This window comes from Melospiza melodia, chromosome 4 (genome assembly GCF_035770615.1).
Source record: "Melospiza melodia melodia isolate bMelMel2 chromosome 4, bMelMel2.pri, whole genome shotgun sequence".
Classification (NCBI taxonomy): Eukaryota; Metazoa; Chordata; class Aves; order Passeriformes; family Passerellidae; genus Melospiza; species Melospiza melodia.
In genome coordinates, this window is record NC_086197.1 from 57,549,569 (window position 1) to 57,577,327 (window position 27,759).

A 27,759-nucleotide genomic window follows, 5' to 3' on the forward strand; every position below is an offset into this window, starting at 1 on the left:
AATCATATTTTCACCTCAGCCCTTCGGGGAGATGGTGGAATATGCTAACGAGCGAGGGTAGGTTCTCCATCCTGGGGAACTCTCGTGTGAAATGTTTTCCCTCCAGAAGCTCTGGACCAGGAGCTTGCGGTGTAAGCGCGTCCAGGCGGGGCTGTGCCGCGGCGCCATCCCGCAGCCCGGAGGCGCGGGGCGGGCTGCCCTGGCCCGGGATCGCCGCCCCTTCTCGCTCCGCGGGGGCGCCCAGCGCCGCGGGGAGGAGCGGGCCCCGGGACCGTATAAGGCCCGCCCGCCGTCCCGGCTGCGGCACTCGCGCGGCGGCTCCCGGCGCAGCCCGCTCCCGCCCCGGGACACGCGTGGGGACCTCGCGGGCGCTCCGCAGCGCGCCCGTCCCGGCGGCGGACACCGCACCTGTCCCACCCGGTGACACCGCATCGCACCCTGCTTCTGTCCCGCTGGTGTCACCGCACCGCGCCTGCCCCAGCCCCGGCGGGGGGCACCTGCCCGGGGGCCCGTTCCCATCTGCCTCCTCCTGCTTGTGCCATCCCGTGCCAGCCCTGCGGAGGCAGCAGCAGCCCCTCTGATTTTGGGGAAGATTCTTGGTTCCAAGGGTGAGTGAGTTCCTCGGGCAGAATGGGGCGCTTCACCGTGTGGGACTATGTGGTCTTTGCGGCTATGCTGCTCATCTCGGCCATCATTGGCATCTACTACGCCTTCGTGGGAGGAGGGCAGAAGACATCAAAGGACTTCCTCATGGCAGGCCGCAGCATGAGTGCCCTCCCGGTGGCACTGTCCCTCACCGCCAGCTTCATGTCAGCCGTCACGGTGCTGGGCACCCCCGCTGAGATCTATCGCTATGGTGCCATCTTCTGCATCTTTGCCATCACCTACGGCCTGGTGGTGCTGTGCAGTGCTGAGATCTTCCTGCCTGTCTTCTACAAGCTGGGCATTACCAGCACCTATGAGGTAAGGTGGAGTGGGGAGAAGCTCTCCCCAGCTTTTAGGGAACTGGGAGGCTTCTCGTGCCTACTTTCTACATGTCTGCCCTCCACCTTCTCTTCCTCCAAATTCCCTGCACTCTGTGCTGTGCTGTCCTATGTCACCACACTCCAGAAAGCAGGCTGCAACCCTCTCTGTCCCCAAGTCTGCCCACACTGTCTCTGCAGGCAGGTGATGCTCACCCCTGCTGCCTTAGCTAGGAGCTGTGTCATACTAGATTTATTTCCTCATGCCAGATACTCAGTTCAGTAGGTGGAGTAATCCTAATGCAGATTGGATGGTGACATGTCATTAATCATCTGTAATTAATATACCCAAACCAGAGCACAAAAGCATCTACCATAGGAACCAGAGTTATCGCATCACATCACACTCCCTCCAGATTAGTTTCTAAGCTAAGGTGCAACCACAAAAGTCACCCTTTGGCAGAGTATGTATTTGTACTGTTCCTAGAGATTTTGAAGAGATCCTTGTCACCTGAGGCTGTTTACACTACTGAATGTCTTCTCCCTCATGATTATACAAGGAGGTCAACAAATGCTCTCTGTCTGTGAAAGTTTGTACTTCCACCAAAATAAGGCTGAGCTGGTTTTAAGCACAGCATTCAAGTTAAAGTTACAGCCATCAGCACAGAGATAGCTGGGGTAGTGGGATAATCACCGGTGAAGTCTGACAGTTTTGGGATGGGAAAGCATCTGGTCAGTGCTTTCTTCTGATTCAAAATGTCCATACAACCTGTTTATCTTCCTGCATGGAGATAGTTCCCAGCTGCAGATTTGGAAGCAAGCTGCTCATTTTGCAGAGGACTTTGGGAAAGGAGCATCGGTGCAGGTGAAAGTCCTTGACTGGCTACTTTGGTCTTTAGCATTTTATTACACTAAACAGAGACATTGCAGCACTGGAGGCTGAAAACAAGATTTCTGTTAGTGAATTTAGATAAGAATTCACCAACAGAACTCTCTGGTGTCATCCAGCGTATTTTAATCTACTAATCTTTGGACTGTCGTGATGATACTTCAATATGGCTCTCTTAAATAAAAGCTTATGATCATGATTGGAAACTCACTGTTTATCTTGGTGTTGAATCAGTAATGTGCCTATAAAAGATATATCTTCTTTTTCTGGACAGAGTCCAGATTTTTAACAACTTTTTGTGTCTGTCTGTTGAAAACTGGGGGTTGAAAACTGCTTCCTTGTGTGGACATGCTTATAGATCACATTTTAAATGCTCAGTTTGTGAGTGAGCCCTTTTAGGTGGTTCAGTGTTTATGTTGATTGGACAGATTTGTCAGGCAATTGAGATTTCTTTTGTACAACCACACACTGAGAGGGTTTTTAGGACAGATGGTGGTAAGAAATCTGCTCTACAGCATGACAGACTAAATTAGAGGTTGTGCTGTCCAACCTCGATAGAAAAGTGACGGTTCTTGTTTCACAAAAGGATAAATTTTGACTTATCAGTAGACTATATCAGGCTGCCTTGGGCAGTGCAGAAGGTGAGGTTAATGTGGGGAGAAGATGCTAATTGCTGAAAATCTTTTGCCCTCTCTTGTAGCAGTTCAAATGCACACACGTAATGCCAGAGTTTCCACACTGACTAAGATGTAGGAATAGTCACAAGGTTTTCTTTTTTCTCTCTGATTTCACAAAACTAGTGGGTTCTGTTTTTTGGCTGCTATGTCAAACCTAAACTCTTAGGTTTCCCTGTGCAGAGTTAAGAGTTGCACTTGATTACTCTTGTGTATCTTTGTTCCTTTCAACTCAGCATATTTAGTGATTCTGTGATAATACGTTCTAGTCTTTTCTGTAGACACCCTTGTATAGTGACTAGCTTATGTCTGCTTCACTCGTTTGTGTGTTATTACCACTGGTGAAGTCTGTAAAGAAAACCGAGTTGAAAGAGATACCAAACAAGGGGACTCTAGGAGTTTTGGCCATTCATGAAAATGTAAAAACTACACTCTGCTCTTTCTGTATTGCATATCACTTCATTCCAGTCCCATCAATAATGCCAAATTTCAATGTAAGCATTTGTTTTTTCTTCTTTTTTGCAGTATTTAGAACTTCGGTTTAATAAATATCTACGCCTCTGTGGAACGGTCCTTTTCATAATACAAACGGCAAGTAAACCTCAAAGCTGTTCTGTGGTCCTTGGGGCCACCAGAATTATTGGGCGTAGCTGGCTGTTTTCTCTGAGCAGCTGAGGAGGTTACCACAGTGCCTGGGTGGCTGGGAGCAGGAGAAACAAAGCTCTTTCTGCTGCTCAGCAATGAGGTGGGGAGCGGGTGCTGGGCTCCCTGCAACCTGGGTCTCTGTGGGCACTGTTGAATGCCCATTGCAGTCACTTGACATCAGCACCATGCCCAGAGACAAGTCACCCTTCACTACAGGATAGCAGTGTGAAGAGCAGTGATTCACTTGCCTGCTGGAGGAACCTGCAATGAGTTCAAAATGCAAATGTGAGCCAGTTATCTACAGCAGCAGTGTTCATCCTTGGCTGGGTGGATTCTCAGAGTCTGACTAATTCTCAAGGGTCAGTGAGAGGTGACAAAAAAGGCTGTCAGGAGCTGTCATTTACGTACTGCACAAAGGTTTGCGCCACCATCGCCACTGGAAAAACCTTAGGTGTCTGTCTGTCTGCAAACTGAGAATGAGAAGATTACTACCCTGGGGCATGTTAAACTAATGCAATCTCTGAAATTATTGTTGGTACAGTTTGCTGTATCTGGCCCTTTCAAAGAGTCCGTACAGGACCACAGCTTCCAAATGTCAGTGCGCATATGTCAAATGCACCAGAACAAAAATGTGCTCTTTTCACAGTTTTGAAGTGGACTTGTGGGTAATTCAAAGTAAGAATGTCTGTGCCATCAGAAAGCTTTTTAAGGTACATGCTTGTTTTTGTCTATTTTTGTATTTTTTTAAAGCACACCAGAAGTCACAGGGCAATCACACTTGCACCAGTAAGATAGTTCCCAATGCAGTGCTCATTACTGATTTGGGCAGTGCTGCTTAGCTGGTTTTTACAGATACACAAGCTCATGGAAAAAGTAGAGTGCTGGCATGTGTGAAACCTGACGCTGTTTCACCAGCACGTATGAGGACATCACAGTTGCGTAAGTTGGAAGAGCTAAGCATAATCTTTGCCTGCAAAGATGAGAAAAATAATTCTATGCAACTTAAATACATGCTCAAGGAAATTAACCAAAGATCTATATGTGGCGTTCTCTGCCAAGCACTTACAATTTAACCTGAATAAATTAAATACTAGTGAGGAAAGAAAACCTCCCAAGATTTTAATGGTGCAATTTTAATTCTTCTGTGAATATTAATTCTTTAAATAAGGTAAAGAAAAGGATTTAAGAAAAGAAAACCCTACTGAAGACTGTATCAGTCCTGTTTAAATTGACACAAAAATGTGATCATAGTTTTGACAAATTTTAATTTCTGATGATTCAAGGATTCTGGCACTTATTCACTGTGTATAAGAAAGCCACAAGTTCTCATGCTGAATCCCTTGAATGAAAAGGCTTGAAGAGGTATGAGTTTGACTGATGGACTATTAAAAAGAAAAAAATTAACTTCATGATTGCATCCAAAGCATTGCAGTCAACAGCTAAACATTCTGATGGAAACCAATAATGAGTGCTGTATGTACTGGAACCAATATTATTTAATACCTTCATTAATGACATAGATAGTGAGAATGAGTGCACCCTCAGCAAGTTTGTGGATGACACCATGCTCAGTGGTGTAGCAGATTTGCTAAAGGGAAAGGACACCATTCAGAGGGACTTTGACAGACTTGAGGAGTGGCCCCATAAAGTTCAACAAACCCGTGTGCAAGGTCCTGCACATGGATTGGGGCAATCACAAATGTCAGTATAGATTGAAGGATGAACTGATTAGGAGCCGCCTTGCAGAGGAGAACTTGGAGATAGTGGTGGATGAAAAATTTGACCGAGACAGAAAGTCTGGTCACAGCCCAGAAAGCCAATTCTGTCCTTCACTAAAAGAAGTGTGGCCAGCAGTTTGAGGGAGGTGATTTTCCCTGTCTACTCCACTCTGGTGTGACCCCACCTGAAGTACTGCATCTGGCTGTGGGGTTCCCAGCACAAGGGGTACATGGACCTCTTGGAGAGGGTCCAGGGAATGACCACAAAAATGGTCTTGGGGGTGGAACACCTCTCCTGTGAAGAAAGGCTGAGAATGTTGGGATTAATTGTTAAACTTGGAGAAGAAAAGGCTGTGGGGAGACCTTATTGCAGCCTTTCAAAGGGGGCTTATGAGAAAGGTGGAGAGAGACTTTTTACCAAGGCCTATAGTGACAGGACAAGGGATGATAGTTTTAAACAGAAAGAAGGTAGATCTTGAGTGGATAGAAAGAAGAATTTATTTGCAACAAGGATAGTGAGCTACTGGACAAGATAGTCTGGGGAAGAAGTGTGATAGCCCAGCCCTGGAAGTGTTCAAATTCAGGCTGGATGGGGCTCTGAGTTTTGATCTACTCCGAGGTGTGCCTGTCCATGGCAGGGGCATTGGACTAGATGTTTTTTAAAGGACCATTCCACCACAAACCATTCTATGATTCTACATATCAGCCTCACATGCTGACAGTCACTGTATGGACAGCAAGTCAAACACTGACTGGGCTAGACAGGTGTCGGGAGCTGGCTGAGAGGTGGAATAGGTAGTTTCAGAAGATACTCACCAGGGACTAATCAGGACTGGCAGCTTTCTTGTCATGCAAGCTATATATGAAAATCTAGAGAGAACTCATGGCACTGAGAGAAACAAACATGCATACACAGTGGCAGGGTGTAGCACACAGGTAAGAATAACTATTTGCCCAATGGCCCCCCTGTCCTTTCTGGCATGTGCTTCTAGCAGGTGTGCAGCAGGGGATCAGGGCAATTAGGTTAGGCTGGGTGGAGAAGTTTCTGCACACTGCTTTCCTCATACAGGTAGAGAGCTGCTCACTCCCATTACTGGATCTGTCCCAGCATAGCCACTGGCCATGTGGTAGAGCTCCACCTCGGGGACTGGCTTTGATCTGCTCAAAAGCCATGGCAAGTAATTTAGTGGTTAGCAATCCTCCTCTGGTTTGCCACCTGTGCCTAGGGTGGACACTTGCAGGAAGGGCAGAAGCTGGCTGAATTCTGGATGGCATCTGATTCTGCTGTTTTTCCATGCCCAAGTCCCATCCCTGTAAATCAGAAAGTCAGAAGAGTCCAGCCATAGAAAGCTGATGCGCGTCAGCTCACGACCTATTGGTGATCCAGATGTTTTGAATCAAGACCCTGACCTTCACAGAAGTTATCAGCACATTGGAAGCTGCATTCTCCTGACCCATGTCACAGCTGAACTTGTGGCAGTAATAACAGTGATGAAGAAGTAAACAGGATTTAAAACCATATACAAAAAAGTTGAGGATATCAGTGTATGAATCCCATTGTGCCCACAAAGGTAGATAGACTAGCTCCTTCATTTGCCTGTGTCTTTACTGTGGTTGAAAATATAATTATGTATGGCTTTGTTTTACAGGCTGAGGGTTATAATTCCTTGTAACACTATCCGTAACGACTAACTAATGTCATATTTTGTGTTCTTACTCACATGAATTGTAGCTGGATACTGAAAGGCATATTGATCTCGAGACTGAGAAAATGATAGTAATAGATTCCTTGACAAACCATGTGTAAACCTCATTAACTTTCTTATGCTCTTGTTTCCTTTGCAGTTTTAAAGGAATAGAATAAATTAATTATAAAAGGCAGGAGAAGATGAAGATGGATTTTATATTTAAGAGTCCTTGGTATTTGTTTTAAGAACTCTAGGGTATGAGATTGTAGAGCTTAATAGCCTCAGACATTTGTCTTCTAATTGAAATTACTTGTCAATAATGATGAATTTAGAAAATATAGACTACCTAGATACTTGAAAAGAAATCATGTCAGAAAGTTATCACCTTTCTAGGAATTTACATTTATTTTGATATTTCCTTTTTTTTTTTTTTTTTCCGCTCTAGACTTTATACACTGGTATTGTCATTTATGCTCCAGCTTTAGCACTAAATCAAGGTAAAATGAGTATACTGTAACTGTTCCTCTACTGATATAATTTCTTCTTCATGTAGTATTGGTATGGTGGGGTTTTTTTTGGTAATGCAACACATGAAAATATAGCTCAGGGCTTGACTGTGAAGTCTTTTAATGGGAACTCTGAAGTCCTAGTCCCTTAATCCCTGCCTATAAGGAATTACAGAAGAGATTTATGGGAATACTAGCTCTCATTTACTCTACCTCTGATGCAATACCTGTAGATAATGGTTTATTCAGAAAAGTTGAGAAGGCTTAAGTAAATTTTTAAGGCAATCCAGGCAGTAAAGACAAATTAAATTCTTCTGGTTAAGTGCTATTCTTCAAGATGAGAGCAAGGCAAAAGTAAATATGATTTTGGGCTTCCTGGAACTGTTTAATGGGGTCTATCCTTTTTTCAGGAAAACCAAATCAACAGCAAAGAGATTGTTAACTTGTTTATTATGATATTTATAAAGTTAAATATTTCCATTTTCTACTTCACAATGACTCTTTGATTTGAAAATGGGCCACATTCATTTCTAAAAGGGCAAGAGCTTTTCTAAAAAACCATATTAAACTTCTAATCTGACACCATCAATTTTGTTAATTTGTCAAGAAAAGGGAATAACAAAATGCAAATAAAAAATGAATCATTTTGGCTAGAATCAAGTCACAGTTGTTCTGCTCATTGAATTTGTTTTGCCCTGTTCATTGAACAAAAAGGAAGAAAAAACCCAACTCTCTCTACTGGTTTCCTCCAGTATATAAGTTCCACAGGTTTTGTGTCTTTGATATTTATATTTGCCTTGCAAATACATGCTAAACCAAGCTATGACTTAGCTGGCTCCTAATCAGAGTAACTTACGTTTTTCACTAGTTTTGTTTCACTGTTTCTCATTAGCCTGAGCTCTCTGTCAGGGAGCCCCCCAAGCCCTGCCTGGCAGCAGGTGAGCATGCCAAGCTGGGGCAGTGACAACCTGTATGTCAGCCACAGCACGGTGTTGTATAGCAGGAACATGTAATCCTTAAGAGAAGGAAGAATAGAAGAAAGCCTTTTGCTCTGACACATTTCTTCCAGGAAATGTTTGAAAACCTTATCTCTGTGGGGAGCCCCCAAACTGTTTACTTGCTTAAATCCCTGCCTAAGGGCTCGGTACCAAATACACAGGTGTTTCAAGGAATGACATATATTTTAAAACCTTCCTGAGTTGGGACATATTGGACTTGTTGTTTGGGAGTATTCAGATTAAAGGCAATAGCTTCCTTATTTTTTGTCCTGAAATAAATCTCAACTTTCTAGCAGTTTCCAAATCTGTAACAACTGTTTCAGTTTTACAGCTGGTTAGGGTGAATCCCATGGTTTAAACACACTAATCTTTTCATTGCCATTTATACCTCCTACTTTTGCATTTACTTTATTTCTAGCCTTTTCCAATAATTTGCCTTCAGTCTTTTGTCCCCAGTGCCTCATTCACACGGGTGTTTCTTCCCTCTCTTTCAGTCACTGGCTTTGACTTGTGGGGCGCAGTGGTGGCGACTGGTGTGGTCTGCACATTCTACTGCACACTGGTATGTGGGCCCTTCAGTTGAGAAAAATGGATTCATTTCACCACTCACACCAAATATGGAATTTATTAAAAAGAAGCCTAATAATCAGGTTACTCCATGGAATTACATTTTACAGGTGTAGCCACAGGACCATATTCATCCTGGGACTTCTCTGAATGCATAGACAGCCTCTATGCAACTGAAATATATTTTGTTATGATACACTCAAACTTCTGTTGTTACTGAAAGAATAGCAAAAAAGGTAGATTTCCCTTTCTAAGAATTCTCCTGTGATTTTTCTAGTAGGGTTTTGCTGTGCAATTTGTCAAACTGCAACTGTAACAGTCTTGTGTGTTATTGAATAGAGCCACTGAAAACAGCATGCCACATGAACAGATTGGTCTTTAATTCAGCGTTAATTGACCAAGTGTCTAGATGAAATGATGAAATGGAACCTCAGTGACAAATTTATTTGCATATGGTGGATTAACTAATGTTTATTTTTATTCAGATGAATGGTATACCTTCTGGAGTTAGTGGTACTTACTTACAGAAAATAAGATGAGCACTGTCTGAAAATCTATCTTTTGGTACAAACTTCTGAATCAGGTTTTGTGGTGAAGGAAATACTGGATTAAACTGTGTGTATGGCCAAAGTAAATCCCCTACACTTCAAAGAAAGGCCAGGATGTCCTGAATAGCTTCCAGAATACAATTCCTAAAGACATCAGTACAGAATTAGTTCCATTAAAGATGAAGATTAAATTAATCTATTACCCATAATACAGATGGCAGTGCTTCTGTTAGTTGAATGTGAGTGCAAAGCAGGAGTGCTGCTGCCTTGTTGTACCTGATACATGCTCTTCCTCTTGCAGGGTGGTCTGAAGGCAGTGGTGTGGACAGATGTTTTCCAGGTTGGAATCATGGTTGCTGGATTTTCATCTGTGATTATACGAGCTGTGGTGGTTCAGGAGGGAATTGGACGCATTGTGAATGATTCCTACCATGGAGGAAGATTAAACTTCTGGGAGTGAGTTTGTACTTGCAGAGGATGTGCCTCTCTGTTCCTACAAATAGAGCTCATGTGACTAACTGTGAAATTAAACTGCTGCTGTAGGAGGAGGATGGCAGAAGTTGTGACTCAGTTTCTGTATATTTTTAAACAAGCTTACCTTGTTTGAGGGATATTTTTTAGGTTTTACTCCATGCAAAATCCTGGAAAGAGAAAAACCTTTTTACTTTGTCAAGTAGGTATTTTAAGGATTCATTTGGGATTCCACTGAAAGAGAATGGTAAATAGGACAGCATATTTGTATTTATAATTGCAATTTGCAAACAGCTGATTTGGCATTTCAGTGACTGGACCAAAACAAATGGGAAAATAATAATTTTTGCCTAATCTGAAAAGGGGAGGATTTTTTTTTCCTGCAAGAAAAAGTAGAAGTAGTTTTAATAGTATTTTACCCTCCATTATTGTAAGTAATCTTAGCCTAAAAATGTCACTTTAAAAGTTCAAGAATATTCAGTCTGACAATGTTGAATCAAAGACCATTTCAATTAGAAATGTTACTGTACCTTTGATGAATACAAGATTCTTCTGAGAACTGCCACCCATTGCTGTTAGTGAAAGTTCAGTATGACAAGTATTGTGATTTGTCCTTTATCTATCAGTTCACAATATTAATCAGGTTATTCTGTAGATTCTTCACCAAATTCTTCAGTAAATAATTCATCTGTGGGTGATTTTTTCTCCTTATTAACAGTAATTTATTTCAATCTGTTTGGCTTATTTGCAGTGGTTGTACTGCATTGATTCTTCTCCTGGTCACTGAGTTCACAGATGGAAAACAAAAAGGAGTAAAGGATGTAATAGGTGAAATAATACTACAGTGTTCACCAAGATAAATATAATTCATTGCTATATTAAAAGTTTGATTTAAAAATAATAATTGCTCATAGCCACCTAAAATCTGCTGTTTACCTAGAGGTAAACCAGCAAAATGTTTTATAGAGTCTCTGTCCACAAAGGCTGGGATTGTAAACACACCTTTATACTGGTGTTAGACTGATGTCCCTCTAGATAAGCAGGCACATTACACTTTTTACTGCTACATCATTTCATCACAAGCATCATACAACTTTACATAAGACTGTAGTTTATAGGCAAATAAAGCTTTCCAGCTTCACCTTTGGACAGTTCAGAGTGTTTCACTGGCTCAGGATGTTAGCTCTGAGTTTTAAAATTTGCCTTCTGTGGCTTAACGTAAAGTTAGAGTAACTTAATGTTCAAAATCTGGCCAAAGTTGCTAGTAGAACAAGCATGGAGAAATTATTTCTTCTAAGCATTAAGGTCTTTACATATTAAGAAGACTTTCATATTCTGGATTTGCTTTCTCTTTTTCCTTTCATTGTAGCTTTGATCCCAATCCTTTGCAAAGGCACACCTTCTGGACGATTGTTATAGGGGGGACTTTCACGTGGACTGGTATATACGGGGTTAACCAGTCTCAAGTCCAGAGATACATCGCATGCAAAAACAGATTCCACGCAAAATTGTAAGTCTGTCTGCAGGTACTCTCTGACTTTAGCAGTGGCTGTTCTTTATAAGGGAGATTTTTTTTAAAGGAATGAGTGGGTATTTTGTCTGTATAAATTGCATTATAAAGGCTAACAACTTTTGCCTTCTGTTCTGTGGACCAGGTAGAAGAAATTTGACACAGTAATTACTGGTATGTGAATGACATGTGTTTGCTGTAACATTGAACTTTGTGCCTGAATTTTTCTCTGCACCAGTATTCTCATATTGAAATAGCTGCATTAAGTTTATGTGCAACCTAAAGACCAAATATTGTAGTACTTATGCTGAGGTCATATCAAGACAGTATCTTCACTATGAAACCTAAATCATTGTGTGGGGATTTTTGCATAAGTAAAGACTAAAATATTTTCCTATAACAATGAATATAGGTGTGAAGAAATCCAGAAATGACTTATTCATTGATAAGCTGAGCAATCGTGTATTTTGTGTTCATAATAATCGTGACATATTTTTTAAGGAATTAACTGTGGAAAAGAGCAGAGGGTTATGTTTTCCTTGAGTGTAAACATTTCTGATGAGCCTTTACTCTAGAATGGAGCATATTTACTAGGTCTATTATCTTATCTTTATCTTTAGAACCATTCCATTAGTTCACAGCCCAGGATTTAAGAATAACTAGTGATCTCATGAAAATAATTTGTAGAAGAAATATAGAAGCACACATCATAACTATAGTCTCTGTACATTTAGTCATTCTATGGTACAGTGACATAGAGAGAAGAAGCTTTATGAAGGCTTTCACTTCATAGGCTAGCAGAATACCACAAAATCATGTACCGTTTACAACTGAAATATTTTGTTTATATCAGTAAAGAAAATCTGCTTTTCAGCCATTTGTGCTGCAGACAGGAATGAGCTGATGCTTGTTATCTGGTACATCTTCAGCATTCCCTGACACATCTCCTGCATACCAGGTCACTTCTCTGCAGTCTGTGGCACATGGCTGGGTTCTAGGTTCTTAGCACTGCAGAGGCAGGAGGCACATCCCACATCTCCCTGGAATGACTGTGTATAGGAGAACAGATGTATACATTGTGCCAGATTTGTGTGCCAGTCAGGCTGTTCTTCCCAGCACCTGCTCCACTCAGGGCTGTGTCCCGCTCTTGGGCCCTCCCTACCCTCTTTGAGAGCAGAGACACTTCCAGAGTGTTTCAGAAGCAGAGTGTGACCAGAGGGAATCTGACACCATGGCAGCCTCAGGGTAGTTTTTCTGAGCTGTTGCAGCAGCTTTTGTCAGGGCTGGAAGCTATCTGGTTCTGTAGGGGATTGGATGGAATTTAGGCTGTCTCATTAATGGTTGTGGAACCTTAATCAGTAGAGCCCTGTCCTGCTGGCATGGGTGGTTGGATTCTGTTGCACCTTGCTTGTGCAAGATATTTCTCTGCATGGAGAAATAATTTTGCATAATAGTTGCAGCTTGTCACAACTATAAACACTGCTATTCTGTGGTGACTATCTAGTTTGTATTCAAGTGTAATTAAACACATTTGGCAGGTCACATTGTTGGCCTGTACCTCTTATTGTCATTTAATCTGTACACAGAAGTCATCAGGTCAAAGTAATAGGGTTTTTTACCCCTGTGTCATTTACTGTAAGACTTTTTGAGAGACAGCACAGTAACATCAGAGCTCAGAAAATAATTCCTTCACAGATCCTAACTTGCAGGTTTTGGGGAAGCCTTTAACAGTGGCCCAAGAACAGGAATTTTCTCAGGCTTTGGGAAAGGATTTCACCCATTCAAGAAACACCAGTAGGTAGGAGCACATTCTGTCATCTTTGAACAATCACTAGGCAAATTGAACATAATGCTTACATCTGAATGATAAGAGGCACTCAGAGCAGGAGAGCTACCGTGTCAGAAAAATATGGGCTCCTAACACATTTTTCTCTCCTTTCAAGGTCATCAGCTGGCATATTTCAGTGCTAAATTCTTAGAAACAGACTGAAACAAACAATTGAAAATAAGTCAAATAAGTCAAAATGCCTACTTCACGCAAACTCCACCCCATTACTAACGTAGAATTAATGGAAACACCTCCCTCCAACAGTACTACAATTATTATTCCCTAGTGCTTAGTCATAGGGTGTACGATGAGCTGGGATGTAAATCACAAGGGAACAAAAAAAGCTGTCTGTCAAACACTGACGCAGTTTAAAAACAAGAATTGTTTAAAAACAAGACAATTTATTTTGCTTCTCTCTGTTTCTCTTGACTTTCTAATCTTCACTACAGGCTCTAGTCTAATACTTCTATTACATCTGCTCAAAAGAGTTGGATTGATTTTACTCATTGGTTAAATTTTGTGCTAAATCAGTTTCTGGGTGTTATATATCAAGATAGATTATGCCAGTGGAGGAACAGCTTCAGCTAAGTGGATGCAAGACATCCAATCAATATATAAGCATCTATGAGGACTACTTCATTTTTACTGAATTAGTTTAGAGAGAAATTTAAATTGCTGTTGGTTATGTGTTTAGACCACCTCCTAATTGCAAATACAAGGCAAAATGCAGAGTTTCCCCTCCTATACATAAATCAGCTTTTATTTATATAGGTCTTTTCTAAGAGTTTGCATTGTGCTTGCTGATAACTTTTCTATTGTATAAAACTGATAGTTCAGCTAGTTAATGTACATTATACCTTTCTGGAAATGTCCATTTCAATATCTAACAAGGCTTATAAAGTTAGGTTTACTTCTTTGTTCATCCTGCTGGTCCTCTACAGAAATACAAAGGCTGTTTCCCATTACTTTCTTGGGAATTAAAAGCATTAAAGGGCCTCCTGAATCATTGCAAACATGGATATTATTTTCACAGAAACCAAATGTCCTCCCAGAGGAGGCCTTACCAATTGGCACAGGTCCAGGATATGTGATCTGTCAGGAAGTGAAATCACTATCAGTGATACACAGATAATCAGGAGACAACTGCTGGAAAGGAACGTTGTTTTTCAAGACCTTGCTCCCAATGTTTACTTGAAATGACCACTCTAGGTGAGAAGAACTTTGTGACCCTGGAGATACCAAGAGATTTGTGACCCAGGAGACATAAAGAGCTTAGAAACATTTGAGAAAACCAGAGTCTTAGATGGAAAGCAAAAGCCCTCTCCTGAGCAAGAAGAACAATTTGTTTCTCACTGCCAGTAGAAGCTGCCTGTTGTGTGGCAAAGGCAGAATTATTGCCTGATGAAAACACGTCTGGTCTCCCCATTTTCTGAAGCTGAAACTTGCATCAGGATGTGGGGAGTTTCTGGATGATACCAGACTCCGAGTTGTTTAGTTACTGAAGGGGAAGCCCTGGGCTTGTTGAGAATCCCTGTTCCCTGGAAGTGGCAGCCAGAGGCAGCTCCAGACCAGGTCCCAGGCCCCAGTTTCTCATTGCTGCTTCCCACAGAGACTGTCTCAGGAGGAAATGGGAGGTTTGTAGCTTTACAAGGACAACTCCAGCATTGTGTAAGCGCGATACTGCAGCTCCAGAGGCAAAAGAATGCTGGTGCTGACTGTAAGGTACCCCACACTTGGATCTGGAACACCCCGCCTCACAAATCCGCTTGGGGTTTGTCACGGGGTGTGGCATGGGGGAAAGAGCATCCTCGGGCCTGCTGCTTGCAATGTACAACTCGTACACTTGATGAGATGTGGGATTGCTCTGGTGCTCCCATCATCTCCATTGTCAGGGGACAAGTGCTCAGACAGTGACACCAAAACCAGAAATGTCATTTGTACATGCAGAAACGTGATCTCTCTCCAGGTGAAATGCTGGGAGGTGTATGGTAACTCCCTTGCTGGCAGACAGCTGCTGACTTGGGAATCTCCTCGGTGCAGGTGTGAGCACTTCCTTTCTTGGCCCTGGCAGGGTCTTTTGTGGGATGTTGAGCTCTAACATGGTGTTTCCATGTGTGTTGGTGCAGGTCCCTCTACATCAACCTGGTGGGACTCTGGGCAATCCTGGTCTGTGCCACACTGTGTGGGCTGGCCCTCTACTCCATCTACAAAGACTGTGACCCATGGACGGCCAAACAGGTGTCAGCACTAGACCAGGTACAGCCCCACATCTCAGGGGCAGGTGGTGGGAGGGTATCGTTCCTCTGCAGCCATAATAACTAGACAAAGGCAGTTCAAGAGTCAGGGAGTTGGAAACAGTGACATGATGGAACCTTGTGTCAGGCTGAAATTACAGTTCCTGGAGCTGCAAATCACTCAGCACTTGGTAAGGTGGGCAGGAGGGAGAGCTGCAGTGTGGAGAGCTCTCAGTACACCCACCTCTGCAAATGTGTGGGCTTTTTACTCAAAATGGATTCAGGAGTGCCAGCATTGCAAGAAACTGCTTTGAAGAGAAGTGAGGAGAAGAGAGCAGCAGTGCCCTTGTGAGTGACTGTGGGTCCTGGTGCGCTGCTTTGTGTCATCCAGCCCAAATTCCCCTGGACTGATGAAGGCAAAATCCTTCTCAGATTCAAACCATACTTATGCCCAAAGCACACACCTGGAGGAAGGCTATTAGCAGGCAGCTCTTTGCTAGTGATGGTGAATCCTTCCCTCCTTCAGAGGAGAGATGGGCAATCAGACTGTGCTGCAGAGGAACCACCTCACCACTGATGATGATCTCTCCCTAAATAGACCTTGAGCAGCAAGTTTACCTGAGGAACAAGAGTTCTTGGCAGCCCATAGACTGGCCAGAGCCAGGGCCCAAGGAAATCAAATAACTTTTATTTGTGTGCTTAAGCCTAAGATAATCACAGGCTCTGGATAATGCTCCAATGGACAGTAGCTGAAAAGGCAGGAGAAGAGCACAGACCATGGAGCACCTGAGGCAGGACCACTTGATCTTTAAGAGTAATATAAAATAAGACCCAAGGTAGAAGCTGGAAGAAAATTAAGTTTTTCCTGTCAGTCAAATTCATTTGGTAGAAACTGGAAGTAAGATACTAAAAATATCAACTTGTCTGTGAAAAAAAAAATCGTTCATGGGAAAAAAATCTTTAAATTCCTCTCTCTTCCCAGCATTCAGATCTTGCAAATGTCAAAAAATGGCACACAGTTTCCTGTATGGAAATTGATCTCGGGTACCAATATCTGAGTTTATTGGACTGTATATGAACCCCTTTTTGTGGAGTCAACAGCAGAAAAAGCATCTGTGGCACCCAGCCCTCCCAAGGGAGTGATGTACAGAACAAAGCACTTGCTGCCCAGCCCTAGCTTCCTCTACAATTGTCACAGGAAAACAAGGTCCTGGTGGTATGACACCCCAGCTAGGTGGTCTCAACAGACTCTCTGTAGCTCTAGTGGACTTTTTAGGGTTGGTTTTCTCTGTAAAAAATCAAGAAAATTTTAATCAATTAAAAATTAGAACAGCTGGACAGAATGCCAGTGAGAAGGCTGTAAAAAAACAATACAGTGATAAGATGAAAAATTAGGGCAAGATGGTAATACTTCTTAATCTGAATTTTTCAGCTAATGCCATACCTAGTGCTGGATATCATGCGTGATTTCCCAGGAGTGCCGGGACTTTTTGTGGCTAGTGCCTACAGTGGGACATTAAGGTAATTTAATAATCTGGAAACTGCTACCTTTTTCCCCCTTTTTTGTTGGAGCTAAAGTTGTATTTATACTAAAATTTTTGAACTTATTTCTTTGTCTAGCTGATTTCTAGTCTTAAAAAAAAATCACTATGACCTCTTTGATGATGCAGCTTAAAAATCCATAGTTTTCAATATTTGGGTCCTAGGACTTAAAGTAGTTTGGAGTTCCCTACTAACAACATGAGGAAAAAGTAAGCCACATGACATGTAAAACACTAAGAAATCATTCTCTGTGCTTTTGAGTTATATGAGTTTTTGCTATATGAGTTTTTGAGTATTATGGTGTATTATTACACCAAAGAGCTACAGTTGGGGAAATTTCCTGTTGCTCATCTTTAATTTTCCAGTTTCAAACCTGCATGACTTCAAAGCTATCTGCCTTTCCTTACCCCTGATCTCTAGAGCCTTCTTTTCTAGAGTTTCTGGGCTTCCAGTTGTCTTGAATGAATCCCATGAAACAACAACCACTATATATATTTGTACTGTAGGAGACAGGTTGATACCCTTCTGTCCCATACTGAGGAGTGTTTTGTTCAGCTTTTCCAAGGAGTATCTTTAAGGAACATTGTCTCAGTGAAGGCTCTGAACAAAGCAAACAGTTAGGAATGAAGAAACTTATGAACGTGACACCAGAATAATTTTTTTTTAAATTCTGAATACTTGTAGCTACATAAATAGAGGGAACAGCCAAAATATTAGTTTCACTAATATTAGTTATGCTGAAGATAAGCTGATGGCTTGCAGGAGTAAGGTACACTCAGACAAAGGAGCACCTGGTTGTGCCTTAGGAGTGCTGATTTCTCTGATCCCACAGGGAACCTTCAATAGTTTGATTTGTAGATGCCTAATTTAGTAAGCATGTAGTTTACCTAATTTTTAGGTGACCCTAATTAGATGATCTGAATTCTCCTCTGAGAGTGCATTAAAAGTAAACGGTGATGTGGGAATTTTACATACCCAGGTATACGCTGTAGATCATTTGTGAAGGTATCATGTATACCAGTAGTGTTTACAGCCTAGCTATATATAACAGATATTTCTATTCAGTTCTCCAGGTCCAGCCCAACTTTTCATCAGTATGTGCCTTGACTTCACCAAGGATAATTACTTTAAACAGTTTTTCTAAGCTGTTAGCTGCATTCTCTGCAATAATAGGTTATTTAAAACTATGCAGCAGTTACATTAATTTTCTGGCGCTGTTCTAGACAGTGGCAGTTTCTCTGTGCCAGTAACCTACCTGTTATGTACGATTTCAGCTTTTAAGGTACAAAAAAATTGTATAAATCTTGCCTTCTGTAGTACGGTGTCCTCCAGCATCAATGCTCTGGCTGCTGTGACTGTTGAAGACCTCATTAAGCCCTACTTCAAATCTCTCTCTGAAAAGAAGCTGTCATGGATTTCCATGGGGATGAGTATGTCTGGAAAACATCTTTTCTGCTTTTGCTTTACAAAGTGAAGGTTTGATTCAGACCTTGCTTATGATGGTGTATGTCAGGAGTAAGTAATTCACACCAGTGGGACTATGTTGGTGCAGCATTTGGGGGAGACAAGATCAGCTGTGTAGGTTTTACACAAATGGGGGACAAGTGAGTTTAAGGAAAAAAGGAAACCATCTTGTTTGGTCTTTAATAAGGAAAGATGCAGTCTATCTGTGTTCAGTATTGATTCACAATTCTACAAAGCCAAATATCTCTGACTTAAAGACCTGCTATTTTTCTTTCATCTGTCAAAAATGAGAAGCAAAGGAAGCTTTTTTGTAATATTTTTTTAAAATTGATATGCAAGCAGTAGCCTTGTGTCCCTAAAATATTCCAGAGAACAAGAAATTTCACATCTTCGCTGATATACTCTCAGACTGTCACTCTGTTTAGCTCCTCTGTTTAATGTAACTCAAAGAGAATCAAAACTAGACTGAGCATATGGTTTAAATCTGTGAAATGAAATTGCCATGTCTGCTACTGGTACTCTCTGTGACCAGCTGCAGGTGTAGCCCAAGAAAGTGTTTGTAGTAAGAATGAAAACACCTCCATCCCAACGTGTTATCATGTTGAATCCCATACCAGGGAGTATGGCAGACTGGTGGGTGGGTAACAAGAATTAAATATTGTCACCTGAGAGAAGTTTCTTAAACATTGCAAACAATGCTTATGCCAAAATTGTTGTTTGTGGTATCACGAGTTGCCTGACGCACCACAATGAATAGTGAGATTAAGCTCTTGCTAGAGCAGTGAAACTCATCAGGGGCAGAGGTGGGAAAAACAAGTAAGCCAGTGTTACAGCTCCTGGAAAGAGGCACTGAGTCCTGGTGACCTGGGATGTCCTCTGTCACTGTGCCAGCTCCCAGTGATCTGCCAGCGTTTACTCTTTTGCTTCCTAGACTTTGGCTGAGAAATGAAAATCATTCCCTCAAAATAAGGACAATGACACAGGAGATTAGCTGAGAAGGGTGAACAATAAGTGGGTTATTGCCACTATGCTTAATCCGTGTGGCTGGCATTTATTAACTAATTCACAGAATGAAGATTTCATCAAGTTTGCATGATCTCTTCTTAATGTAAACAGAAACCTGACCTTTTGGCCAATTCAGGCTCTCTTAGAAAAACTCCAGGTGTTAGCACTTTTATCTGGGAGGTGTTAGGGCCATGCTGGGTTAGGCAGAAACTTTTCCATTAGTGATTTTCAACTTCAGCAGATTTATACATTGTTCTGCCTTTCACTCACAGGCCTCTTTTATGGTGGAGTCTGCATTGCTATGGCTGCGGTGGCATCTCTTCTGGGAGCCTTGTTGCAGGTAGGTGCCAGACAGCTTTTTCATGCCCATGTTGAACGACCCAGAATAGATTATGTAAGAAAATAGTGGTAATGAATACCATTATGAGATAAGTTTTTATTTTTCTTGAGTACTGATGTGAAAGCGCCCATGGCCCGTGTTTTAAGGATACATGGCTCAGCCTGTGTTTTAAGCATCCATATATCAAATCCTAGCAACTGAGTACACAGCACTTAAAAAAGTCTCATAATTTCTCTCTGAACATCTTCTCTTCTTGTCATTTTGGAAGCTTTACCTTCCTTGCACAGCACCTGATAGCAGACTTTCTTCCTTCCCCAGGCAGCGCTCAGCATTTTTGGCATGGTTGGTGGCCCCCTTTTAGGACTGTTTGCTTTGGGAATCCTCTGCCCCTGTGCAAATGGAATCGTAAGTAGAAATCTAAAGACCTGTTCATCCAAAATTTATTGATAATTTTGGGCTTCACCTTACACTAATAATTTGATGTTGGGCAGCAAGGGAGATGTCTTTGGTACTTTCCATGAGGACATTTCCCCTTGCTCCCTTTCTTCGTTATCCCAAGGAAATGACAGTCAGAGCTGTATAGGAACTTGAATTTCCATCCCACAAAGAGATTTTGATGGGGGAAATGATCTGAATAAAAATGAAGCTTTGACAAGGATTTCTTAAAACCAGTTTTAGAAGCAGGGACAATGCATCTTGAGATACAGCCGAACAACCACTAGGCTCAGAGAATGCTGGTCTGTCTGAGCAAAAGGGGGTCAGGCCAGAAAAATGGGGTCTAGGCACTTGCAGACCAAATTGGGGTATTCTCAGAGTGCTTCCATATTGTAAAATTATAATTTCCAGAAGAAAAACCTTTTCCATCAAAAAAAGGATTTGACAAACTTTGTTGATATGGTTCATGGTTTAGTCTGGCAGGATTACTATTTAGTATTAGTAATTGTACCATTACTATTTACAGGTTTACTAATTTATTATAGTAATATTACTATAATAATATAGAAATATATTAATATTAGTATAATATTTTACTATTACCATTTATAGGTTTACTTGTCACTGATCTTTACCCCTTTTCAGTTGAAAATTATATATATATATATATATATACTAAAGTAAATTTTAAAAAAATTGAAAAATTGCTTCTGTATTTGTTCAAGGAGGGCCTCAAATAAAGCAGGATTTTCCCATATACCATGAAGACCAAAGTTATCTTTTGGTTGTAAAGACCTAGTGGCCAAACAAAAGGAGGTGTGCTCAGGAGATGTGAAAAAACATTGTATTTCCCCAAAATGGAATGAAGTAAACTCCCCAGCACTTGCCAACTGTATATTTCATTTCTGCTATGGAGGCTACTGTTCAGATTATCTTGACTATTTCTTACTCATCTAATTGTTGTTTCTTTCAAATATCTTTTGCTTTTCGTGTAAATCTAAGTTTCACTTTTTGTTTTGCAGGGAGCATTTGTAGGTCTTGTCAGTGGTTTCATTATTTCACTTTGGGTTGGAATTGGATCTCAGATTTATCCTCCACTTCCAGTGAGAACCAAGCCACTCCATCTCTCAACTGTGGGATGTAATATATCCTTAGGAAATTTAACATCAACAGAAATTCCATTAACAACGGTTTTCAGTACACCAGGTGCAGAAAGGTATATGAGTTCATCAAGTACAGCAACAAAGTATGCATTTTTTTTAAGAAACATGAACATCTGTACAGTATTTGGGTTACTATAATAATCCTTCTCTGGTCTATCTACCACACTCTTTGAGATGCAGCAATTTTCTTAATTTTTTTTCCTCTCAGACTGAAGTAGTTTGTCTGAGTTATGCCACAACAGAAGTCAAAGTGAGTATTTCTATTCATCTGAAAAGCTTTAGTTCAATATTTGCGTTCAAAGGCTTGGACATGCCTTACTGTGGACCACAGTTTTAAACAAAGATATCATTTATAGTTATTGGATTAGCTTCCACAATCTGTCATATGAATTAGCGTAATTGGCAGTTAAAGGGCAAAATGCCGGTTAGCAGCTCTACCTACAGCAACTTATCTGTGCAGAATAGTTCTAATCAGTACATTCAGAATAGGCAAAATACACGGGATTTCCTCCACTTTGCAACTGCCAAATGTCTTGCTCTAGATGATCACAGTTAAGTTTAACATGAATGGCAATAAAGAGAACAGCAGGAACAAAAAAAAAGCTGAAAAAACACATTTCTAGGGTTTCAAAATCCTTACACCTTAGAGCATTGTACAATCAAGAGATACCCTGACACACTGGGTGTCCAACATCCGGTTTCATACACCACACCTCTTGCATGAGCCCTCCAACATTGCTCCTGGCTGCTGGGAAACACCTGTTGCAACAGAGCACATAGTCAGGGAGAGCAGAATGAGGTGTGAAGACAGTTGCTCTGTTGTTTCTGGCTGTTTAGAGCTGCAGAGGTTTGATTTCCTTGTTTTTTTTTTGTGCCCCTTCCTTTAAATAATCCCACCCTTGCTAAAGAAGTTAATCCCTTCATCTGGATAACTAGAGTGTTCAGCTCTGCACTAGATTCCTGGCAGAGACAGGACTGTCCTGTTTTACCTGCTCTGTCTCATGCATTACCTCACTGTACTGGCTAGCCTTGTCTCTTACAAAGGAACTTGTTCTGCAAATTTTGGCACAAATTTTGAGTGCACATATGATTGTATGGAGGTAGCTCAAGATTACCAGGTTGCTTGGTTCAAAAGTATCTCTGTATTTATACACTGTCTGGAAACAAGCACTTTCAAGGTTTTTGGAACAAAAATGGAGAGATTAACACTTCTTCTGCTTTATTTCAGGCCTGCCCTGGCAGACAACTGGTATTCCTTGTCTTATCTCTACTTCAGCACACTTGGGACACTCGTCACTGTAGCTGTGGGAATAATTATAAGCCTCTTAACAGGTACTAGTTTCAGAGTTGTGATTGAATGTGTCTCAGATCTCTTTTAAACTAAGATGTCCTGAGAGCCACAGGAAGTGCCAGTAACCTATTGCAAACACTGTGTAAAGGTTACCATCCTAAATCGAATTTCCTCCCCTCAGCGCTTCTGCATCCTGCTCCTGGTCTTTGCTCACAGCAAAAGTTACTACAAATCTCTAAGGAGAAAGAAGTTTCAGCATATTTTTAAACCTAAGGAGCATAAAAAGAAGGAAAAAAAAAAGACATCTGTCTTTCCTGTTTTATTAGATGCCTGCAGGGACTGGAGGTTTAAGACTTGTCCCTGAACATGGCAACAACTCCGAGCAAGGAAATACACTCATGCTTCTAGAGGACAAAAGCAGTTTGACTTAGAGTGAGTTCAGAGCACTCAAGGGCTGTTGTCTGCATCCACAGAGTGCATGCTTTTCACCACATTCCTCAAGAACATGCCTAAGAGCTGCAGATCCTCTGCATGGCTATTTTAGCTTCTTTCTCAGTTTCCCAGTAGTTTTATGCAAAGGGAAAGAGCAGCTTGCCATGGGTAAGAATGAGGAGTTCAGTTCCAGCCCATGGCCTCACTATTTTTGCATCCAGGTCAGATGCAAGATACATTTGTCATTTACCTCATGCATGGCAGAAACAGCAAAAAAGCAGCTGTTCTCACAGCTTTTCCCAGTATCCCCAGCCAGATTCATATAACAGCCCTCATCTTGGAGGCTGTTTGATTTCAAATTTTTGGACTGATCCACAATGGCTCCAGGACTATGAAACTCCAAACTCAGTAGACAAACTCATTTACATTAACTTCCCTATGCCCTGCAACTAATAAGCACAAGTCACATTTATCTAATTTTATTTTTCTTCTCAGGTTTTAGATTTGCTCCACACGTTTCTTCAAGCACATGCTCTTCCCATTGCTATAGTGATGCTTGAATCCAAATTTCACTTTTTACCTGGTAGGGATCAGGTTACCTATAGGCCATGAAACTAAGCATGAAAACCGCACAACTCACTGAATCCAGATAAGAAATACTCAGCCCAAGAACAGAAGCACAAAAGAATTAACCCAGTCACAATGTCACCCTGCTTCTCATGGAGGAAGATTCCATTTAAGCCTCAGATAGCAAGCAGAGCTAATTCCCAGCACCTACATCACTTTTGTTTCCCACCCAAGAATAGCTAATCTCCCATGCCTTAAAAATGCCCAGACACTCCATTAACCCTGATCCCCCCATCTTGGGGATGCTCTTAAACAATTCACTATAAAAATTGCTAGTGAGTTTGGAGACAGGAGTCTTGCTGATAGGGAGCTGAGAACTGGAGCTCAGGGTTCAGGGTAGCACTTGGTGCTAGAGCTCCTGGACTGGCAGAGTAGTTCCAGATGCAATTTATTTTTTTCTGGTGATTGCCAGATTCAATTTTTTCCAAAATAGGAAATCCAAGGAGGATCTAGGAAGCTGGGAAATAGCTAAGGCATTTCAAATAGACTTTGAGGGATCATTTTATATATTGAGAGGAGCAGGGTATACATTTTTGTAAAGAAATGATCCCTAAGGTCTGTGATTGCTTGATTGGCTTTTGCTGCATGGCTCTGTCCTGCTTGCCTGGCCTGGTGCCCATTGCTGGGGTCTGACACACGGTTTGCATGTGTAAAGCTGGCTGAATAAAGCTTGTCTGTTTTGTAGGAGGACTAAAGCAGAACACAGATCCTAAATTCCTGCTGACCAAGGAAGATTTCCTGTCCAACTTCTCAGGGTCTGAAACTGAGCAAGTAAGTGTAACTGTGCATCTCTGATTTAAATCAATCTTTCCTCCAGGGGACGAAGGCAAACAAATTTCCTGGCTCATGCTTTTCCAATCAGGATGAATAGCACCTGATGCTGCCTGATAGGACTATCTGCTTTAAGGCACTAGGAGAGCACAAGGCAGGTGGGAGTAATGCAAGGAAGCAGTTTTGCCATAGCTTAGCTTCAGTCAACAACAGAGAAGCAACTGAGAAAAGGGACAGTTTTCTCCATGTTTCTGCTAAATACTCCCTAACTGGCCTCTGGGAAGCTACCCCAAGGCACACTTTGGACTCAGCAAAGCTTCCTTTTTTTGTGAACATGTGTTCTCTAAGGCCAGAATTTTATTGTAACTTTGGCTACTGTTTGAGAAAAAACATTTCTAGTCAGTGTATCTGTTTCATAGCTCTCATCCTAAGAAAAAGAAAAAATATTATTGGATAATAACATCCATTAGAAGGGAGAATACAGGGAAACTTTTTTTTAAAATAAACTACAGATCATTTTTCAATCAATATCGTCAGCTGAGCATTCAAGTTCAGCTTTTTTCAGTAGTTCAGGCAATAATAATATCGTTAAGATGGTCCAGCTTGCAAAATGTTTTTCCTTGATACTTACAACTCCTTCTAGAATGATGCTATGTATTTCAGCTTCTGGATAAGAACACCAGTGAAAAAAAGGGATATTCTACCATACAATTGTAATGTTATTTGCCCATGTCAGTACTGGAGATCAGCTATGCAGTTACTGTCATTCACCGTCTTTAATGGGTCAACATCTGTTTCTACCATCCAGGAACTGAATCCCTGAAGTCTTTTGAAAAAGATCAAAACAATCCACCACCCATATGGAAGCTAAAATGTCCACAGCCATACTTTTTATGTCTGGAGTCAGAAACAAGTCTCTTTATGTGTCTGTCTCTTATATGGCTAAGAGCTGAATAACAAGTGGTTGGAATCAAAAATACTGCAGAAAGTTAATGAGATAAAAAATCAGAGCTAACTAAGCAACTTTCTGCACATGAGGAGCTCAATATCTCATTCCATTTCCATAATAGAAATGTGATATCAAAGCAATGGTGCACTTTAATCTGCTCTTCCTGTCGCAGATGGGGCAAGGATAAAGGGTTGGGAGTCAGTAGCTCAAAGACCTGGTGGTGACATATGAGTAGACATGAAAACAGCAATTAGAACTTTGCGCAACCAGACCAATTTGCAGGACAAGAACATTTTGTGTTACAAGAACATTTTACACAATAAGTACCTTATGCAATACAAAACTTTCAATGCCCCTAGAAAAATACCATCTACTGCAATGAATAAGTATATGTGCTCTGTCAGCAGCCAACACGTTTTCCTGCAAGGCAGCCCTGTATGTCAGGCCTGACTCTGCTGGCCAAAGAGTGGTCAAAGAGAGGAAAACTCTTTCTTCTGTTTCACAGCATGGCTTTTGTCTTTTGTTTTTTTAGCCAGAGAAAGTGGAAGTGTTGAACTGGAAACCATTTACCATGGCAAATGAAGGAACTGACAACCCTGCCTTTAGCCACATTGAAATGGATGTTGCAAGTGACAAGAATAAAGTCAATGGTCTTCACATATGACACAAGGCTGTGTCAGCCCATGAGGACAGTTTTGTTCATGTCAAGCACTGTTGATGTTCCTGTTCTGGGTCAGTTACCAGCTCTGCTGGGGTCAGGGGCAGGCATCTGCTGGGCACTATCGCCTTTGCATGACCTTGACATTAGTCAAGAAAGGAATCAGGTTTTTCTTGAACTTCCTCACTCTCTCTGATTCTTGGTGACAGAGCCTAAAGCAATATGTGAAATATTTGCCTGGTATTTTGAGCTTCCTGGAAAATATCTGCTTTTAATCTCATTTCACCCTCAGAATGAATTTTTTATTTGGAAAGAATACTGTTCTCCCAGACATGGTTGTTTTTCTGGCCTTTTTTTTTTTCTTTTAAGGCATTGAAAGTATGATGAGATTAGGGTGTGGGACCTTATCAGATTGCAAGAAATAGTGGGTCTTTTTTTTTTGTATTTAGTACTATCTGGTTCTTCTGTAGAACTGATTCTGAGAGTGTATTTATTTTGTTGGTTTTGTTGTCTCTGTTTTTTTTAACCCACTTGTTTCTTGGCTACCTGCACCTTCTTCTCTGTGCTCACTGCTGCGAGCTGCAAGAGTGACTTGGTGGTGGTAAAGGCAAGAGTCAGTACTGTCTTTCCTTTCATGACCTATCTCCCTGTTCTCCTCTGTCTTGCCCTTACACAGCTGGTCCTCATGAAGGAAATAATCTATTTATACTTTTTATTCAGTGCCATAGACCAGAACCACAGCAGCCTTCTGCTGCATGCCCAGCGTGCTGGGCTGGGATTGTTCTTGCACTGGGCTGGGCACAGTGCACAGAGATGTTAATAAAGAAGATTCCCTTCTGGCTGTACTGGACAAGAGTGGAGGCTGTCTCTGCATTTGCCACAGCAGTTCTCTCCAGCTATGAGCTGAAACTTTCTTTGTGTTCTTGCAGCCCTTGTTTTTTCCCTGGGGATTCATGTTCAAGGTTGGTTCAGATCAGGCAAGTGCCTACTGTGTTTTGGCAGGTGTGCAGAGCCCCCTGCACAATTCTCTGGGATGGAGAAGGGATCACAGATGATGTCATATAGTGGAGGCTTCTCCAGGGCTGCAGGGCTTATGGAATAGCCTGTCCTCTAGTGGGGCTGCCAACAGAAGGTTAACAGCCCATCCACGTGAGACCATGCCCTGTGCTGGTGTTTTGGGAGCGTGAAAACTCCCATTGCTTTCTTCTCCTGCTTGCTTTTGGGTACAGTGGGGAACAGACTGACCTACTGTGTTGTTTTTGTGCTTCAGACTTTAACTATGGCTGTACAGGAATGTTTAAAACTCTTCTACAGCAGCAAAATTAAGCTGGAAAATTAAAGCCATCACAGGAAAGCTGAGCTGTGATGCTTAGAAGGCAGTCATGCTTGAGAATCAAGTGAAAAACTGACTGCTTGCCTTAAACAGCTTTCTAAAAATTATACTGCATTTGTGCCAAGTACTGAGCTGCTGTAACTTGGAAAATGACACAGTGCTAGCTACCTTGACTGGAGCCCTGTAGCATCTAAATCAATTTTTTTTCTGTTCCCTTGTGACAGAGGACATTTGATGATCTGTTGCATAAGATGAACTGTTAGGATCAGAAAACGAAGGTGAAAAAATGGGCTCCAAGGACCAGACCAGGAGAAGAGGGCAGCCAGACACTATGTGGGTGCCACCAAGGCCATGACTCCATGAGCTAACCCAGTGCAAAACTATGTGGTGATGGAGGCAGGTTTCCCCCAAGCCTCCTGAAGCATTTTTTTGCATTATCCAGTGCAGACTTTAGGGCCAGCCCCTTTTCCCACTCCTCTGCTGTAGCTGTGGTACAGGTCAGTGCCTAAAG

General features: G+C 41.6%; 1 protein-coding gene across 1 annotated transcript; it reads left to right on the forward strand.

The window, feature by feature from the left end:
* The first annotated feature begins 476 nt into the window (after positions 1-476).
* On the forward strand, positions 477-26,578 carry SLC5A8 (solute carrier family 5 member 8). Its single transcript, XM_063154801.1, has 15 exons — positions 477-963; positions 3,051-3,116; positions 7,022-7,073; positions 8,575-8,642; positions 9,497-9,651; positions 11,036-11,176; positions 15,131-15,260; positions 16,671-16,759; positions 18,098-18,210; positions 19,522-19,589; positions 19,908-19,994; positions 21,047-21,240; positions 22,416-22,519; positions 24,223-24,308; positions 25,790-26,578. Exons 1-15 carry the CDS (start codon positions 631-633, stop codon positions 25,919-25,921), a joined length of 1,818 nt encoding a protein of 605 aa, XP_063010871.1. The 5' UTR covers positions 477-630; the 3' UTR covers positions 25,922-26,578.
* Positions 26,579-27,759: the final 1,181 nt, after the last annotated feature.

Excerpts from the sequence above, each read along its gene's own strand:
- SLC5A8 (XM_063154801.1), top strand. The coding sequence starts at position 631 with ATGGGGCGCTTCACCGTGTGGGACTATGTGGTCTTTGCGGCTATGCTG. Across the intron at positions 964-3,050 it reads GCATTACCAGCACCTATGAG|TATTTAGAACTTCGGTTTAA; the intron begins GTAAGGTGGAGT and ends TCTTTTTTGCAG. Across the intron at positions 3,117-7,021 it reads TCCTTTTCATAATACAAACG|ACTTTATACACTGGTATTGT; the intron begins GCAAGTAAACCT and ends TTTCCGCTCTAG.